This window comes from Lissotriton helveticus, chromosome 5_1, assembly GCF_964261635.1.
Source record: "Lissotriton helveticus chromosome 5_1, aLisHel1.1, whole genome shotgun sequence".
Taxonomy (NCBI): Eukaryota; Metazoa; Chordata; class Amphibia; order Caudata; family Salamandridae; genus Lissotriton; species Lissotriton helveticus.
The window spans coordinates 2141701876-2141720501 of record NC_136065.1 but is presented as its reverse complement, the minus strand read 5'-3'; the positions used below and the strand labels follow the sequence as shown (position 1 = coordinate 2141720501).

Sequence of the window (18626 nt, the reverse complement as noted above, 5' to 3'; positions counted from 1 at the left end):
ACTTGAGAGCCCCACGGAGGTCACTTGAGAGCCCCACGGAGGTCACTTGAGAGCCCCACGGAGGTCACTTGAGAGCCCCACGGAGGTCACTTGAGAGCCCCACGGAGGTCACTTGAGAGCCCCACGGAGGTCACTTGAGAGCCCCACGGAGGTCACTTGAGAGCCCCACGGAGGTCACTTGAGATCGTCACGAAGGCCACCTGAGAGCGGCGAGACCTCATGGCGTGTCCTGTATAGCCCTCATTGATGTCTACCATCTCCTGGTAGGACTGTATTCCCCAGTATTTGAAGGTGGATGCGTCCCATTTAAGGAGTGTAGCCAATGGATCATTCCACACCGTGGGGGCTTCCTGCCTCAATGGGAATGAATTGGCCTCCCCCAATTCACCCTCGGCCCAGATTGGCTGCCAAAAACGTTCAGTGCTCTAATAACCTCAGTAATATTATTTTCTGCCTCTTTCAGGTATAACAGGTCATCTGATTAGAGGGAAACTATGTTGTGCATGCCACCATTTGGGATCCCCCAATTTCCACAGGTCCTTTGAAGGCGCAACATGACTGGCTCAATTGCCAGTGCGAACAGGAGGGGGTAAGTTGGGTGCCCTTGCCTACCTGATAATGCTCTGATAATACACGGCCTCTTACAGACCCGCGTTGTTGTGAGGGTGTAGAGGACCGTAACCCATCCATGGAAGGTGTTCCCAGTACCATAACGGTCTAACACCTTATGTCAACTGATAAAACCGCTGCGTCCGGATACCGCGTTGGCCAATATTTAAAAAAAATGCTGTATATTTCCTGCCATCCTACAGTCCAGGATGAAGCTATTTTAGTATAAATGGATAAGGCGCTGTATATAAGGCAACAACTTGTTAGCTAATAGTTTTCTATAGCCAACAATTGATAAGGAGAGGTGGCGATTTGTGAATAGCTCATCGGGGAGTAGGTTCTAAAAGGGGGATGAACTTTGCCTTGGAGGTAGTTGGGGAGAATCTGGAGTTCCAAGGCTCCACTGTAAAGGTCTGCAAAGGAGGTGAAATTCTCGAGGGAGGCCGTCTGTGCCAGGAACTTCACCCCACGCCAAAACTGAAATGTTTTCTTTAACTTCCTGTAAGGAAATCAGTTGCCCTAATTCATCTTTGCGCTGGTGTGTCAGCCTAGGTAATGGGATTACCTCTAAAAACTACTGTTGCTGAATCAGACGCCTCATCGTTATTGCTATATAACTGCTAACAGTAGTTTATAAATGCCTTATTTGTGTCTCCATATAATAACTGTAGATTCATCGTCAGCTTCGTAACCCATGTCCGGGAGACCCCATGCTTCTCCCCATTCGCCATCCTGGCCAGCATCCTGCCAGATTGTCCCCCTCAGCATGCTCATGGGCCATTTATGCTACATAATCCAAATAGTGCTGCTGCTCAACCAAGGCTGTATGCTCTTCTTTGGCCTTGTGCAAAACAGCTTCTTGTGCAGGGAAAGAGAAAATATTTCAGTCTAGGTCAAGCAACCTGACATAGTGCTGTAAGTTGCCTGTCAAGCGGTGGTTTGTATACAGTGACCAGGAAGTGCCACTTTAAAGTCCACCCAAATGTTAGTGCAGGGGCCAAGCAAGCCTTCATTCTCCTCAAAGAATCTCTGTATAAATTCCCTAATGACTCTTGGATAATAGGGTCCTACATTGAAGCCTCCATGTAGGTATGGGCGCTATACACACCCTGCAAGAAATGTAACCAATAAGAGTTATGGGCTGAGATGGTGCGGCCCAAATATTCTACCGCACCGACCTCGGGGAGTAAGTTATACTGAAAGATAATCCGATCAGGACGAACATGAACCACTGAGTAGCTCAAGTACTCCTGAAATGTTGGGTGTTTCTTATACCACTCATCTTCAAGGAACCAGTGTGTCTTCCAGGACTCTTGGGCACGAGAGGTTGTGAGCGATCAAACTGCACATCAGACTCCATTAAAGTCTCCCCACATGAATGCGAGGTGGTCAGGACAACCCGAAATCGGGGAATGGGAGTTATCGAATCACGCATCTGCTACCTTGTCGCATTGTGGATAAAGTTTGCAAGCAAGGCTCTGTCATCATCTGATTTTGCATCTTTAGTCTTGTGGTAGTCTGCCCAGTCCCAGGCCTCCACTGGTTCAGAGGAGAAGAATGTTTGCTGATTTAGCCATAATCTTTAGTTTGGCTGGGAACAAGAGGGTGTATTTGGGAAACCATGTGCGGAGTTTCTTTTTAACTTCCGTTCAGCTGCCTCGTTGTTGTTCTACTGCCAGAGTATAATCTGGGAAGAGCATGACTTTCCAGGGACTGATCTCGAAATGTCTCTCTTGTCATGTATGCTAAAGCACAGTGTCCTGGTCAATTAAGGAACTTCCCAACGATGACTTGGGGTGAAGCCCTAGGCAGTGTTGTCTTTGCCGGGACTCTATGGGCCCTCTCAGCTGTGAACCAGGCCGAGAGACTTCTAGGAACAACCTTTTTGGAGAGTCAAGACTCCTTGTAATGAGAGGGGTTGGAGCTCTGTTTCCTTCTCCATCCCAATGATGCTGATGGTATTCCGCCGGGCCTTCTAAGAAGTGCACCCAATCTGCGAGTGCTTGTACCTTTGCCTGGGGGTCAGGAGGGTTTGGCTGTAGTTTCTGCTTTGCACACCGCTGTGCGCACCCTGTCCAATAGTTTCCTCTGATTGTCCCTGGCAGACTAAATTTTTGGGCAGCGGCCAATACCAAGCTGCTAACCACTCCCCAAATCATGTTCACTCAACTGAAGTGCAGGCACACTCTTCCTAAGCGTGCCATCGTAGGCTTCTTGTGCAAGACAGTATCTAGCAGATTTGATGTTACACTGCTGTCAGCTTGGAGGCAAGGCTGACTAGACCTTTCCCTATCCAGACCTAAAAAGAAAATGCAAGCTGTAGTTTCACTACTTCTGGGAGGATACACATGTCATTCTCTTGGGATTCTCGAGGAAAAATTAATTTTTCATCGAAGCCTATGTTTTGTCTCCAGTAAAATCAAATAATCCGAGAAATAATCATTTCTGAAATGTAACAAAACTGTCTTTAATGTGTCCCAGTTCACGCTAAAAGTGGTACCCGTTGCCAGCCCTTCCTTTTCCTCCCCAACGTTACCAATAGTTTTTCTGCCCACCTAGCACAAGTGTTCCCATCCAGCTTAGGTTCAATCTGTGTAGTCACACTGTGTTCTAGGGAGTAGGCTGTATGTTAGCACTGCGAGCTCAAGGATCAGCGTGTTCTTTCTCGCGGGGAGCTCTCGGACCAGTGGCTCCTGTCTGGGGGTCCTGAAAGACCACGTAAAAATGTTTATGTGCAGCTATTGTGCGTCTGCTCCCATTCCTCTTTCACATTTTCCTCTTATTGTTTCAGGACTGAGCTCTTAGACTGCTGCAACGATCAGGATTTCCTGGCGAAGCTGCACTGTGTCCGGCAGGCCTTTGAGGTACTGGTTCCACTATTACTGCCCTACAATGTCTTTCTACCAGGTCTCCACCCTTCTGTAGCCTATTGGGTGATAGGAGAGTGGGTGGGAAAAGGTTAAAGTGTGGGAACGGGCCTCCAGTTGTACATTTGTTGCAATAAGGCCCAGTGGTTCAAACGCATCCGCATTTGTTTAAAAATGAAGTCTGTGTGAAAGGGTTTGGTCCATCTCCTCTTGAGTGGTGATGGCTTTCGTCAGTCATTCATGAGTCTGACTTAAAATAAATGCTGAATTCACAGCTTTTTTTCTAGACAGTTGAAGAAACCTATGCCGTATGTTCTGTGCATAATGAAATATGCTATTTTCACCGACGCCTGCTCTAAACCACCACTATCCCTCATCAAATCTTTTCTGAGAAAGTCACTCCTGTTGTGGAGACTTATTTAAAACAGCAGAACAGAAATGACACCAGTTGCAGGTTTTCTTGCATCTAAAAATGTAAATGCAGCTTTACATTTTGGTTTTGTGTAGCAAAAGTTTAAATGGCCTCTTGAAGTCTGAAGAACTACTTGCATGGAACGTCCCTCCGAAACTGCAGGTAGCTTTTGTTAATAAGCCCTCCCGGATATATTCTTAACTCGAGGATAGTGTTTGCGGCAGTACCTTACATTTTCTCTTGTGAGGGCCCCAGGTGACTATTTCTGTAGAGGACCAGTCTAGAAATTGTAAAACGAGAAAAAATAGGTGTAGGGGCCAAAGTTGATCTACGGAGCAGAGTGCTGGGTTGCCCAATACAAAGCCTGCCTATTCTTGATCGAGTCTCGTGCCTCATTTTTCACTACCTTGTACTTCTTACATTTTTATCTCATTTTTATTAAGGTCTCCATCACTGTTTGATTAACAACCTTCTTCTCTCTCCATTTTCTCTCCTCTTGCTCCAAATTCAAGCTTGCTGTGGCAGCTAAGATCTTGGAGAAGTTTGAATTCAAGTATCTGAAGTTGAACCTGGACTGTAATAACTTTTTATCCCTGCTAATCAGATTTTCAGCCCAATCATGGCACAGGTAGTGTCCTCTTGGCTGTTTGGGACAGAGCTGGCTTACCAGCTGCTTATGTTCGTCTAGTCGGCTGAATTTGATTCAGTGAATCAGCTTATCCCGTTAGGTTATTCACATTGCGTTTGAGAGTACCATCAAAATGCTTCTGCTCCTTTCCCTTGCAGCGCACCCAAAGGATTTCTTTGAGCCATTCTTACCCAAGAGGTCTCAACCCCGCAGCTTGTTTTCCAGTATCACGTGCTCTCTTTAACCTCTGTTTGGCACCTCTTTGCCAAATGTTCAATGACACTCGAGTAGGGGTACAGGCATACATGGATGATGCATAAGCTTCTCATTAGAGTCCTCAGCTATTGAAGATCTTCAGAGAACTCTGAATAAGGCCCAAACCTCCTCTAACAAAACAGCACTAAAATAGAAAGCTGGAACCCAGTGCACTTTCTTTTTTTGGAGGAATATTTTTATTGGTACATTTTCTTAAGAACGCAAAGTTTACATCGGGCACAAAAAGAAACACAAGGCAATACATGTCCATCTTCAAATCGCAGTTACCCTGCGTACACGTTCATGTCAACTTTATCCATCTCAGTTAGTTATTATATCGAGCATCAACCTCCCTAGTCCCAGCAGATGCGTGTGCATTCACGCCCCTCCCTCCCAAAACTGAACCCAGTGCACTTTCAGTCGAAATCACATTTATTTATTTTTATTTATTTATAAAAGATTTCTAATGCGCATAGCTGCCTCAGCGACGAGGCGTCCCAGTGCAACCAGAAACCCAAGGAAAAAACAGAGAGACCCAGAAGCGACTAAACCTCAGACAGTAGGAAACAGCCAGGTTTTTAGAGACTTACGGAACGTCAGAAGATGAGGGATATCACGGATATGCGCTGGAAGGGAATTGCACAGTTTGGCCGCCAGGAGGCCGAACGAACGGCCCCCAGTCCCCGCTCTCCAGACTCGGGGGACACAAACAAGCCCGCGATTGGCAGATCTCAGAGCACGCCTGGGCATATAGTGCGTCAATAAACCAGATAGCCCTGTAGTTGCTTGGTGCATCAAGATTTTATAATGAGATGCACAGCACCTTGAACTGAATGCGTTCTTCAATGGGCAGCCAGTGTAGCCTAGGAAGCACATGTGCCACCGACTGAGATCTTGGTAGAGACACTAACATGCGTGCTGCCGCGTTCTGAACCCTCTGCAGGCGTTTAATACAGGCTTTGTTGGCACCCAGATATAAGGAATTACCATAATTGAGCCTAGCAAGAATGGAGGCCTGCACGATGGTTTGGCACACTCTAGGAGGAAAAAAGCCAAGCAAGGCCTCAATCCTCTCAAGAGCCCAAAGCAGACCGCGGCAACAACTCTTGTCTGTTTCTCAAAAGTCAGTCCAGCGAAACACCCAAGTTCTGTACAGCCTCCTTGGGTGACGGGGCGGGTTTAAGATGGTCAGGCCACCATTGTTCGGACCAGAGCTCCTGGTCCTTGTCGCACATCATGTATCAGGCAAAAAGTGGGGGTGACCATATCAAAAGGGGGACTTTCCTACACTCCCCCCACCTCCTCTAGTGACAGGTCGGCCTCAAGTATGTCTCTGTCCACTGTGCTCAGGATGGGGACAGGCACTTCTGCCCGGAATTCCATAATTTCTTGCTCCGTGCTGCCCTCCTGGGCCGCCTAGAGCCTGCAATAGTACTCCACAAACACTCAGGCTGTGTCTGAGCGGGTGACTACTTCCAATTCAGCCACCAACCTCACAACCTCCCCATTCATGCGAGAAGGTGCCCCACCTTATCTCCTGTGTCGTAGAATTCCTTTTGCACCCCTAAGTAACGTTTACGGGCCACTTGTGTCACATGTATTTAGTACTGGTTTTGTGTCGCCTCCAGGAGTGGATGGATGTCTCTTTCCCCGTATCTGGTCAGGCCCGCTCCAGGTGTAAGAGGCCACCTTCCATCTGTTGTGTTCTCTCTTAGTCTGGGCCTTATCTCCAAGTACTGCCATATACGCCTCCCAGAGGATAACTGGAGAGGACACTGACCCCTTGTTATCTTCAAAGCATACTTGAGTATGCACCTGCAAGGACTCCACTATGTCTGCATCATCCCAGGCTTCTAGCCATCAATAGTGTGCTCTTTGGGAGTGTCGGATACCTAGTTTGACCAACAAAGGCGAATAGTCCCCTATCCCTTGGGCCAGATACTGACTGCTTCCCACCAAGGGTATCTCATTCTCGGTGACAAATAAGTAGTCTAATCTCGACAGGGACCCATACACCCTGGAGAGAAATGAGAATTGTCTCTTTAAATGGGTGAAGAAACTGCCAGATGTTACAAAGGCCCAGCGCATGGGCATAGTATGTAAGCTCTGCTGATGCGTTGGGCCATGTCTGCCAGGGTGAGTGTCTATCTAACCCTCGGTCCATAACATCATCACACCTATTATAGGGAGCTCATTGGACGTCCCGATGAGGATGGGGCTAAGGCTCTCTAGTATCTGCTTCAGGAGCTGTGCCGGGGCATACACATCAATGATCAGCACCTCGCTCCGGCGCCACCTGCCCTTAACTGCCACGTAATAACCCTCGGGCTCAATCCACTTCTTATCCACTTGGAACAGAGGGTTATTCTTAGTTAAGATTGCAACACCTCGGGTGTCTCTTGTGTATCCTGCTTGGGCCAGCACCATGTATCCACCATCATGTAGACACTTGCAGGCGTTACCCAGCAGGTGTGTCTCCTGCAGGAGAACCAGGTCATGGGAGTGCCTACGGATACAGTGTGTTCTGACCCTTCTCTTGATTTTACAACCCAGCCAGTTCATGTTCCATGAAAGAACCGTCAGTGGGTCAGGGTGTTGGCCAGCAGTCTGCTCTGTTGCCATTCCTACAGGTGTGAATTGTATTGACTGTATCCGCTATATCGCCCGGTGTTGTGCTTGTGTGACCGCGTGTCATTCTGTGTTCCCCACTGACTGCCTAAACTTAATCCCACTTGTTCCTCCACCCCACTTTTCCCTGACCTGGGTTTTTAACTACCCACTTTCCCAACTTGGGGCAAGTCTGTCGCCCACACCACCCTTCCAACATCTCATTTGAGCTTCTCCCTTCCTCAGTGAAGATCCGGCCCTCAACATTCACTCAGTTGCAGTTCACCATATGGAGCATATCTCTGCGAGACGCTGCCTTGTCTTCAGTGTCCGAGCCCTTTCACTGACCTCCCTGCGCTGATCAGCAGCCAGTGCATCACGAATGTCTGTGTTGGATGATTGAGCCTCCTCAGCCTCCATGGGGGCGAGCGGACGTCTCCTTTACGTGATCATGACCTTCCTTGATGGCCCCCTCGGGACCTACGGCAGCTCCCACCAGCCTCCATCCACGACCAGGTCTCTCCGGAGGCGGCTGCCAATGGCGCGGGTTGTGGCAGTGGTCATTCTTCTATCCACTGTCACACTTGGCCAGGATTATCAAACACGTGGACTTTAACCCTAAAGATTACCTTAAGGTTGATGAGGTAATCATATGTTTTATTTGCAGGGCCTGCAGTTTCTGTTTCACCAGTTCAAATGTTTTCCGCTGCTGTTTCACCAGTTTTGGAAAATCCGGGAATTCAAGGATCCTTCTGGATTTGTGTCTAACCTCCCCCAGCCCTTGGACTGTGCGGAGAACCAAGTTTTCATCACAATAGTTCAATAATCGGGCAAACACTTGTCTCAGGGAGTCCCCTGGCTGGAGGCTCTGACCTTAGTCCCTGTGTAAATGTAAATGCCAGCATTTGTAAAGCCCACAGCTACCTCCGGAGAGGTGTCCCGGCACTGGGGGCCGTCTGGAAGATTAAGCAAACTATTGCCCAGAGTTGCATGGTGCTGGGCTAACCTGTCGCCGGAGCCGGGGATCGAACAGTGAACCCTGTGGTCCGGAGTCAGGCACCCAGGCTTCTGCACCACACCTCTTCTATGTACTCTCTCTTTCAAGAAACGTTTCCAGAGCTGGTCTTGTGGGAACAATTCTCCTAGGAAGTGCTCCAGTTGGGAGCCCTCCATTCCCTCCAGGCACCCCAGGATCTGCAGGTTGTTAATGCCGAGAGCACCCCAAGGCATCTTCAACTATGGCCGCCAACACACCTCCCAGCTTCTGGACCAATTAGCTCCGGTACCCGCACTGTGCCTTCCAGCATCACGATTCGTGTTTCGGCCACTGCCACCCGACCTGTGGTTTTTCTTAGTTCCTGGCGGAGTAGTGCAACCGCCGTAACACCTCCCCTGATTTTTGTCTCCAGTGCTTGACGGGGGTGGGTTTCGATAGCCTGCAGGGTTAGCTTCAGTGTCCTGATGCAGTTCTCCATCTGACTAGCCCACTGGTGGTAGCGGAGATCCTCTGGCCTCTTCCCTGCACAGCGGTTGTGTCAGGGGTTTGGCAAATTTATCTCGCTGCCCCTGCCTCATTTAGGCCTTGTCTTTCACCATGGTGGCGGGCAGCTCTAGGTGACTTTACAGCCATACAGCCCATCAGTCCCCAGCCCTGTTGCTTCAACGTAAACTGCACAAGAAGCTGCAGCCTTGCTGCACCCCAGCATCTCAGGCGCTCCCTGGGCCTCACTTGGGGACACAGCAGCACATCTCATACCCCCGAATCACCATCCAGCGCCGGGGCCAAGCGCTAGGCAAGTCTTCGCTGTTAACAGGCTCTATAAGGAGTTGACAGATGTTGAATGACCCCGTAAAGGCTTACAGTATGGTTTGTGCTCTCAGTCTGATCCCAAAGGAGCACTCCACTCAGTGGGCGAACACTGCCTCAAGAGACAATCGCTACTGTGGCAATCGTGGTGGCCAACAAGAGTACACACGTCTTCTCAAATGACAAAGCACAGAGAACCCGATAGGCAAGGCTTTGACTTGTGCTGTTCCACAATTACCTGACCCTGTTTCTGCAGCCTCAGCTAGCTCTGGGAGAGCCCTCCTTATCCACAGCGGGTGTGGGGAAAGGCAGGGGCCAACGCCAGGCTTTGGCATGAGGTGGTGTGCTTGTTTGAAATAATGTTTGAAGGGCTGTTAGTTTAACTAGAGCTTGTTGTCTTGCATAAACATCCACACAAAATTGTTTTGTAAATTTATGTGGATTCACCCATGTCGCTGCTTTGCAAATGTCACTGAGAGGGATATTTCCTCACCGCGAGCTAAAATTTTTCGGCATCGGACAAGAGGCAAAGGTTTCTTCCGCACCATTTACATTCGAGGTCGCCACTTCACCTTATTTTCGCCACCCTTTTCAGGGTCCAGTAAACTCTGAGAAGGGTATAAAAGTGGTTCTTCCTTAATGCAGCAGATTTAACTATCATGTAGAGTCTAGATAAAGATACTTGCCATAACTCTTCCATCTCCAAGTCCCGCATATATCCATCCCATGCGGAAGAGTGTGCCCTCATCGTTCCGTTGGCCGCTGTCAGCAAGTATTGGTACCATAGTGCGACTTCCTTCTTCTTGGCCTGTGGGTCTTGGAGGTTAATTTCCATTTGATTGGAACGCATGTTGGTCCAGTCCTGATTCTTTAACCATGAGTTCATTTAATATAAATCATAAATCTGGAGATTTTCCCTTCTGTCTTATGATTCCAGTATTCCCATGTCAGGTTCTGCCCCCCATCTAGCAGCTGTCCCCATCTGCTTATACCACTCTATCTGAGGGGGTCCGTAAGAGAATCAAGCATGAATTCTGGGGTACCAGGGTAATCCTATATAGGTGACAGCTCACTAATATCTGCTATACCTCAAACCAAGTTCTTGCCACTGCCTTTAGGCATTTTAATCTGACCTTCTTGAAGTATTTGGGGGGCCCAATTTCCTATAGGAAGCCTTCCTTAGATAATCCACTAAGCATTACTCCATACATTCCGCCCACAAAAGTCTCATCGGGGGTCAATGGTAGCATTTTGTTATTTTTAAACTGGAATGCTCAGCAGTATAGCCCCAGCCCACCTGCTCCCACCTTCCTCCTCATTTTCTTCCAGGAAAGACGCACACCCTTATTGGCCCAGATAAAAGTAGTTATTTTCCCCTGTAAAGTTTTTTTTCAAATTTTAACCCCTTGGCCGCGGCGGTAATACCGCCGCGGCGCTATAGGGGAGGGGGGCCGCGCGGCGCCGCCATGCTCGTGACGGAACCACTCTGTCACGAGCCATGGGCGCGCTGTGCTTGTGACTGAGTGGTTCCGTCACAGCCCCGCCCGCTCAATAGAACGCGCAGCACAGGCCCGGAATTCCATCAGCGTGGGCAGAGAGGAATCATTCCGTCACCAGCACAGCCCGTCCATGGCTCGTGACGGAGTGGTTCCGTCACGAGCATGGAAGTTAAAGGGATATTGTCGATCAAGACGGTAACTTAAGGTAGGATGTACATTTTTACCAGGTTAACGCGCTCTTAAATACAGTGGGGAGATTCTGCCATCTTTTTAACAGTTTTCCAACTTCCTGGCTAGTTTTCTCAAGGTTCAATGCAGCAAGTTTCTATATGTCCGTAATAATGCGAACCCTCAGGTGTCTCATTTCTGGAGCACTGTCTATTTCCCCAACATTTTGATTCCAGGTCATTATTTCTGTTTTCTCCTCATTGATTTTATACCCGGAAAAAGCTCTGAACATTCTTGCTTCCACCGTAAGTTGTGGCAAAGCAGAGTAGACATCTGATGTAAAGAGCATAAGATCGTCCGCATATAACGCAATCTTCCTAGTAAATGTGTCTACCTTAAAGTTCTTTATACCCTCATTTATTCTTAAGCTTTGGGTGAGTGGCTCTATATAAAGATCGAAAAGGATAGGTGATTGAGGGCACCCTTGCCTTGTCCCCCTTTCTATCCTCACCGGGGAAGATAGGCCCTCATTCACCTGAATGCGAGCCGTTGGATTCCTATAAATCTTCTCTAAGGAGTTTATCAGTGGTTTACCCATACCAAAATGTTCTAATAGTGCCATGAGATAGCCCCTATTAACTCTATCAAATGCCTTAGCGACGTCTACTGTCACTACCATGAGGGGGGGCACCCTCCGTTGTAGCTAAATCTATAGTACCAATTAAGGCATGGTTCAACTCTCAAGTTCCTCCCAGGTATGAACTCCCTTTGATCTTCATGGATCGAGTGCTACCTTATTAATGACGACCTGCCAAAATGCTGATAAAGATTTTATAATGGCTATTAAGTAAGGAAAGGGGACGGAATGACTGGCACTGAAGTGGGTTCTTGCCAGACTTTGGAATTAAGGTTATTACCACTTCGTTCCATGACTCCTGCAACTGCTCACCCTCTACTAGAATAGAGTTAAATAATTTAATCCAGATTGGGATGATCTTCTCTACCATGGTGGAGTAGAGTTCGATAGGGATAGAATCAGTGCCAGCTCACTTACCTTTTTTTATTTTCTTTACTGCGGCCAATATCTCACTTATTTACTGGCCTATGTATCCTTGCTGTTCCTGAGACAGTTTAGGGAGGTGCTTTTCTTTAAGCCGCTCTATTTGTTAAGATGTCCTATGAATATAATTCTTGAAAGAACCCCTGAAAGACCTCTCCTATATTGCTACAGTCTTCAGTGATATGTCCCGCATTATCCACTGCAGTCTTACTCATTTAGTTTTGATTTCTCTCTAGCCTGGTCTTCCATGCCAACAATTTCCCACAGCACTCCCCCTGCACTATATCTCTGGCTCTGCTAGCTTCCCACACTTGCCAAACTTTCTCTTTCATCTTAGCTTTAAATTCCATTTGTAGTTCAAGTGTTGCATCTGTCTATTTTCTTCTTCTATGCCCAATAGCTCTTCTTTCAACACATTTCTATTCTCCATATCCCTTACTCTAATATGAAGAATTAAATTGTTTCTCTCCTTGCCCAGTTTAGGCCTATGCTAGTTTTGCAACTATCTCCTCTGAGGGTAGGATCCTTCTATTTACTGTTCACCTCCTGGGCCCACGTGAAATCCTTAATTCAAGTTTTAAAAGCAGGGCTATCTCCGACATAGTTGGTACCGAGGTGGATGTAAGCATTCTTTTGATTATGTTTGGGATAAGGCAGCAAGACTTCAAAGGCCCGGGTTTGCATGCTAAACAAATTTGATGTTCTACCTAATTCTGATTGCAAGAAGGGAAATCCGCAAATTATGGACTCAAACTTCTGTGCCCTCTTGGCAGGCATGGAAACATTCAGTGGAGTTCCTTGAAAAGATGGACAAGTGTGAAACTGTGGGGGTGGTTGTTGGGATTTGCTGAACTTTTCGATAAACCGATCAGTCCAGTGATAAAATCTTCTCATAGCAGTGGGTTTAGGAAGCAAGTCCCACCTGAAGTAGCCCAGTCATTCTTTATTGCTAGAAGCAGAATGTCCAATCTGCCAGGCACATGGGTCACTACAATCCCGAGAGGTGCTTATCATTAAAGGTTGTAGATAGTATGATGACTGATAAAGAAAAAGAGGGATATTTCCCAAAAAAGACCATGGCAGCTCCATTTTTCTTTGTCAAATGAGCCTTTAGGTAAAGTTGTTATTGTTCGTTTTGTTTTAGCATAACAAATGTGTATACTTTTGACAATCCCTCTTGCTATTCATGATTTTGAAATAGCCTTTCGTTTACATGGATTTGAAAATGACCAAATAGTTGTGTTTTCCTGAAGGGTTTTGTACGTTCCAAGTAGTACAGAAGTGGCCTTTTACACCAAGTGCATGTAAAGCGCACTCTGCAATTGTCTCCGGTTTTGGAAAGAAAACTGGTAACTCTAAAGTTAGATTTAAATGGAAAGGAGATATAACCTTAGGTAAGAACTTTGGGTTTGTGCGTAAACACGCTTTGCCTGAGAACACTCGGAAATATGGTTCTTCAATAGTCAGCCCTTCATAGAGATGTTATTGCTAAAGAAGGTCACCTTCCATGTTAAGAATTGTATTTGACAGTTATGTACTGGTTCAAGCTGTGGTCCCATAAGTCGTGTTAGGACCATGTTCAGGTTCCACTTGGGTACTGGAGGTGTACGTAGTGGAATTACCCTTTAATCCTTCCAAGAAGGCTTTGATAGCAGGAATGCGGGAAAGCGATTGGTGCTTCATGTTATGTAGGTTTGAAGCAATGGCTGCTAAATGTAGGCTTTATCACAAAAAAGAGGGACAGAGGCTTGGTTGGTCCAGCATACTGGCCCCTAATAGAGATGGCATGAAGAAAAGTATACAGTTCCTGAGGAGGGCGTGGAGGGGGCGGGAGGAGGAGAAAAGAAGAGAAGATGGCGTATTGAGGTATATGCCAAATGTGCCTTTTTTAAGTGTAACAGGTAACAGACTAGTCGTTGTTCTGTTGGTGAAGAAGATTGATGTTTAAGGACGCAAAGTAGTGGCCAAACTGCTTCCGTTTTTCTGCATAGCAAGCCCTTGTGGTCGACCATCTGGCCTCCCTGGAATAGTCATGTGTCCTGGAGGTAGATTCAAGTATCCAAACACTAGGACCTCAGGAGCCAGTTTGCAAGATTGAGCTGTTGCGTATTGGGATGTCCCACTCTGCCCCCGCTGGTAGTGAGAAGGTTTGGATAGTTAGGTACATTCTCATGACGTAATAGGGATAGCTCTAGCAGCGTTCTGTACCATGGCTCTCGAGCCCTTGTGAGAGAAATCCGTATTATGGTCACTAAAGTCTGTCTGAATTTCCAGACCATGTATGGAATGAGTGGGAGAGGAGGAAAAGCGTAAGCAAATATCCCTGAACAGATCATCCATAGAGCGTTCCCCTTGGATTCTTGGTGTGGGTATCAGGATGTGAAGCTTTGGCATTTTGATTTTTCAGCAGTGGCGAACAGGTCTAGTGTAAGGGTTCCCCACTGGTGGAAGTATTGTTGTAGTAATGGAGTGTGAATTTGTTGCTGGAGCAGATCCACAGTGGAGCTTTCCTGCCCTGGCTTGTATTGTGCCAGGAGGAGGAGCTTGTGTTTGTGTGCCCATTTCCATATGGTCTGCACTAGTTTGACAGTTGTATGGAATATATCCCCCCATTTCAGAATGTAATACATTGCAGTCATATTGTCTGTTCGGAGCAGGACAGTTTTCCCTGTAATATTTGTAAGGAATGCTTTGAGTGCCAGGTAGACGGCCAGAGACTCCATCAGGTTTAGGTGCATTGTCTGTTGTTGTGAGGTCCAATGTCCCTGAACCACAATGTCTGTCATATGAGCGCCCGACCCCATGACTGATGCATCGTTCGTGACTGTCACTTGCGAGACTGGGTCCTTGAAGGTGCTTCCTTTTAGTATGTTTGAGTTGTTCCACCATCGTAGTGCCTGATGGACCTTGGGTGAAACCAACACTAGATCTTCCATGTTTCCACCCGCTTGTAACCATTGCGATGCTAACCACTCTTGCAGAGGCCTTGCAAGAGGCTCTATCCATAATGCATTAATCCAATTTTTTTTTTTTTTTTATATAATGCAAACTAGAGCTGAAGGTATCAGAGCACTTTACATGAGCACCAGTTGCAACAGATGGACACATTCATTTTTTTGTTAGGCACAGGTAGATTAAGTGATTTGCCTCGAAGCACAGGATGTTGAGCGTCCCTGCCAAGACTCAAACCTGGTTCCCCAGCTCCGAGGTCGACCACTCTAGCCTTTAGGCCACAAGTAGGTGTGTCACTGTTTCGACTGGTAGGTGATGATGTGGCTGAAAAAGACCCAGCTGGTTCTGGAGATTAAGAACCCTTTGCGGATTGGGGCAAGCTGTCCCTGATATTGAACTGACTATGGCTCCTTCCTAGGTATGGTTGTACCTGGAGTGGTTGGAGATGTGATTTTGGTGCAGTGATAGTGAAGCCCAATTGGTGTAGAAGGTTGATAGTGTTTTGAGTCCCTATTAGACATTTGACTCCGTTTGGAATCTTGATCAGCCAATCGTCTAGATAGGGAAAGACATGTTTGTTTTCCCTGCATAATTTACTGCTACTACCGCTAAGCACTTTGGTGGGGCTGTTTTTACCCCAAATGGTAACACTTTCAATTGTTCAGATACTGTGGCAAGATGCTATGAAACCCCAGACATAAAGAGCAGTGGGGAACAAAGTTACCCCTTAGTGCAGGTCCCAACAAAATGAAGCCGGCTCAGGTCCCTACTAGGAACCCTTTTTTGAAAATTACAAAAGCTAGCAGTACAATGAATCGTAAACTTGTTGCAAGCCATATGTTTCAGTAGAGAAGACCTCGCTGGTGCTTGCTTCATTTTTCCAACTCCTTGCTGCGAGAGTCAGAAAATTCACGACCTTGCATGCTAGTTGGATTGGGATCCCTCCGAATAACTTGATTACAACAGTCAACATGATCTTATTTGCAACAGTTTTAAGGATGGGCGTAGGAGTTTTTTCCTGAGTGGTAGCAAGGCTGGACAGATGCACAACAAGTGCAGCAATGTTTTGCTGCTATGTCCGCAGAGACGACACTCAGTGGTGGGCCCGGGCTGTTTCCATGCATGGGTCAAGCCCTTTGATGGAAAAACGCCCAGCCTGATTAGCATCAAGTCCGTCCTCTTAGACTTGGAAACGTGTGCGGACAGGTATGTCTGAGGGCTGCATACTGTGTATGAGGGCAGGTCCACCCACCCATGCCGTTTGCTTACCGTAGTCGCCTTGTCCTAGATTGAAACCTGGCTGCTTTATTTGTTTCTGTTTAAAAAACAGAATATTCCATTGTAGTGTGCCAAGCCTCTTCTAATTGTAGTTCTGCTATTGACTGTTTTAATATAGGGTACACAGATTTATTGGCGCAAGTCTGTTTATCTATTTCAAGCCAGCACTGGTAGACCAGAAAGCTTTCTTCTACTGACCTTATACTCCAGTAGTATTTTATTAGGGCAGCTTGTCTAGCCGGGCCCTGGTGATGTAGACCAAACTCGAGCCTGATTTGAATTTGCGCAATGTGTCGTGGAATCACACAATTGTTTTGAAAAGGTTTGATTGTAAAGTATTCAGACTTGCCTCATCTTTGCCTTAAGCAAAAGGAACAAATGATGTACGGAATGCTGAACAATGCACACATTCATCTCCAGTCACGCCCAGGCATGGGTCCCCTGCTCACTGCGCCACTGGATTCAAGCTAGCCTAGCTGATGAGGGGTGATGCCCTGAAACCGGTCCCAGGATGCTTGTTTCCGGTCCAAGGAGGACCAGGCTTGGCAGTTCGGGCTGGACTGTTCCCACAAGGAGCAGTGTCAAGACTGATTTGCATATGCCTGGGTCCAAACTGGGGTTGTGTGGTGAGCAAAAGAATGATGGATTTAACCCAGATCCTTGTGACGGGGGGTGAATGTTTGCATTGTCCAACATTCAGTCTATCAATTGTTTCTTTTGCATAGGTTTCTTGCAGGGGCAGGTCCTCTTGTTCTTGGAAAAATGTTATACAGTCATCCTCACCTGCCTTGCTGTTTAGGCCATGTTCATTCCAAGAACATAATTGACTTGATAATGACGTCCACTTAGCACAACAATAGGTCGTTGTGAGCCGTCTTTCTTTGGTATGAGGAAATAAAGGGAGTTTTTATGTTTGAGTGGGACTAGTTCTATGGCCCCTTTTAGTAGTAACTCCTTTACTTCTTCCTTTAGCAGATGTAGATGTTGTGGATTAAACACCTGCCGTTTTGATGGGATATTTGGTGGCTGTTGAGGTAGTTCTAGGCAGTTCCATGGTGTGTGCCAGGCGTCGATCTCTACGGGACTAACGTGTCTTTTTGTTTTTGAACAATGCGTAAGCTGCGCACTCGTTTTCCTTATGCTCCGGAGATAGGCACAAATTGCGTTCTTCGTGTTTATAAGAGTGTGCATATTTGGCCCTGCACTGAGGGCACTCGGAAGAGGTCCTTCTTTGCTCCCATCACCTGAGACAGTAATTCTTGACACGTGTGTGTATTGGGTATTGGGCGCCGGGTAATCTGTCTTGGGTGCCTAGAATCCATGGATGTTGTCTACTGGATCTCCGGCCATGACTTTTCTTGACCGAAGCAGGGCTCCGATGCAGTCTGTCTGAGCCCGATGGCGGAAAAAAGCTTCTTAACAAAGTAAATGTTGAACATGTGCCATACCTCGAGGTGAAGGACTAACAACTCACAACGCCAATCATAAAACTTCCTTGAGGAAAAACAACTTGCAGAGTCCAGGCCAACACCAGATGGCAGGAGTATGCATAGAATGTGTATCTGCAGCCAACATACGCTACGAATATATAACTACTAGAAATGCCACTGTGTTGGGGTGTGCTACATTCACTCTGTTCTCCTAGGAGTTAGTGTCCCAGTTCTTAGGCATATAAGAAGGTTCTCCATGCTACCTCTACTGTCTGGCTGGTCTCTCAGGGTAATTCACCAGTTTGTTTGGCCAAGTTACTAGAAATGTGCTTGCCCAAGTAGAAATGTGCTCTATGCAGCCTGGTCTCTTCTTAGTGAAATAATGCTTCAATTTCCCACGCTCATTTGGAAATACCACTACAGAAGAGTTCAGCCTGCATTGATGGTCTCAGTGCTACCCCCTCCCTTGAGGAGAATGCTCACAGAGTATTTTGTTGGAGCGCTGTTGCCTGCTTTCTCGAGGAGGGTTCCCTCATATTCTTGAATGAATGTCCCTTTGTATTTACTGCTCCCCATATTTTGTGCAGTGCAACTGTTCTTCTGAATTCTAATTGTCTGTGGTATCCTGCGTTCCCAGAGGCTCCTACAGGAAGAACCCAACCGCTTATTTTTCGGCGACGTCGGGAAGCAGATGGTTTTGGGACTCATGCTCAAGGCTGAGAAGGTACAAGGTTTGTGGCTGGATTACAGGACTGTTTTCTGTGTGGGTATTTGTATATTTGTGTAATGTGTACATACGTCGATGCCTCTGTGTACCGTGGGGTCTACAGGTTAGTTATATCCAGTCCTGTTCATACATTTTTGTGCATTTCTGTTCTCATGCCTGTGTGTGTATGCACAGTTGCTTGAAAGGAGTTCTGTGTACATGACCTAGTGTGTGCATCGTCATGTGGACAATCCTGTATGGCAGGTTTCACGTGTGTCCTTATGCTATTCTGATGGTGACTTGATATTGGATTTGTTTTTTCTCTCATCCAAAGCGACTGGAATGGAC

At 46.9% G+C, this 18626-nt stretch overlaps 1 protein-coding gene across 3 annotated transcripts in view; it reads left to right on the top strand.

The window, feature by feature from the left end:
• MIGA2 (mitoguardin 2) overlaps positions 1–18626 on the top strand; it is a 147297-nt gene that overhangs the window by 68238 nt on the left and 60433 nt on the right. For all 3 annotated transcript variants that reach the window (XR_013595150.1, XM_078646266.1, XM_078646265.1), the window contains exons 10-11: positions 3401–3473; positions 18210–18296. Coding sequence is in view for 2 of the 3 variants with exons in the window: in XM_078646266.1 (XP_078502392.1) it covers positions 3401–3473; positions 18210–18296 (160 nt within the window). In the remaining variant the exon portion in view is untranslated. The remainder of the gene's footprint in view (positions 1–3400; positions 3474–18209; positions 18297–18626) is intronic.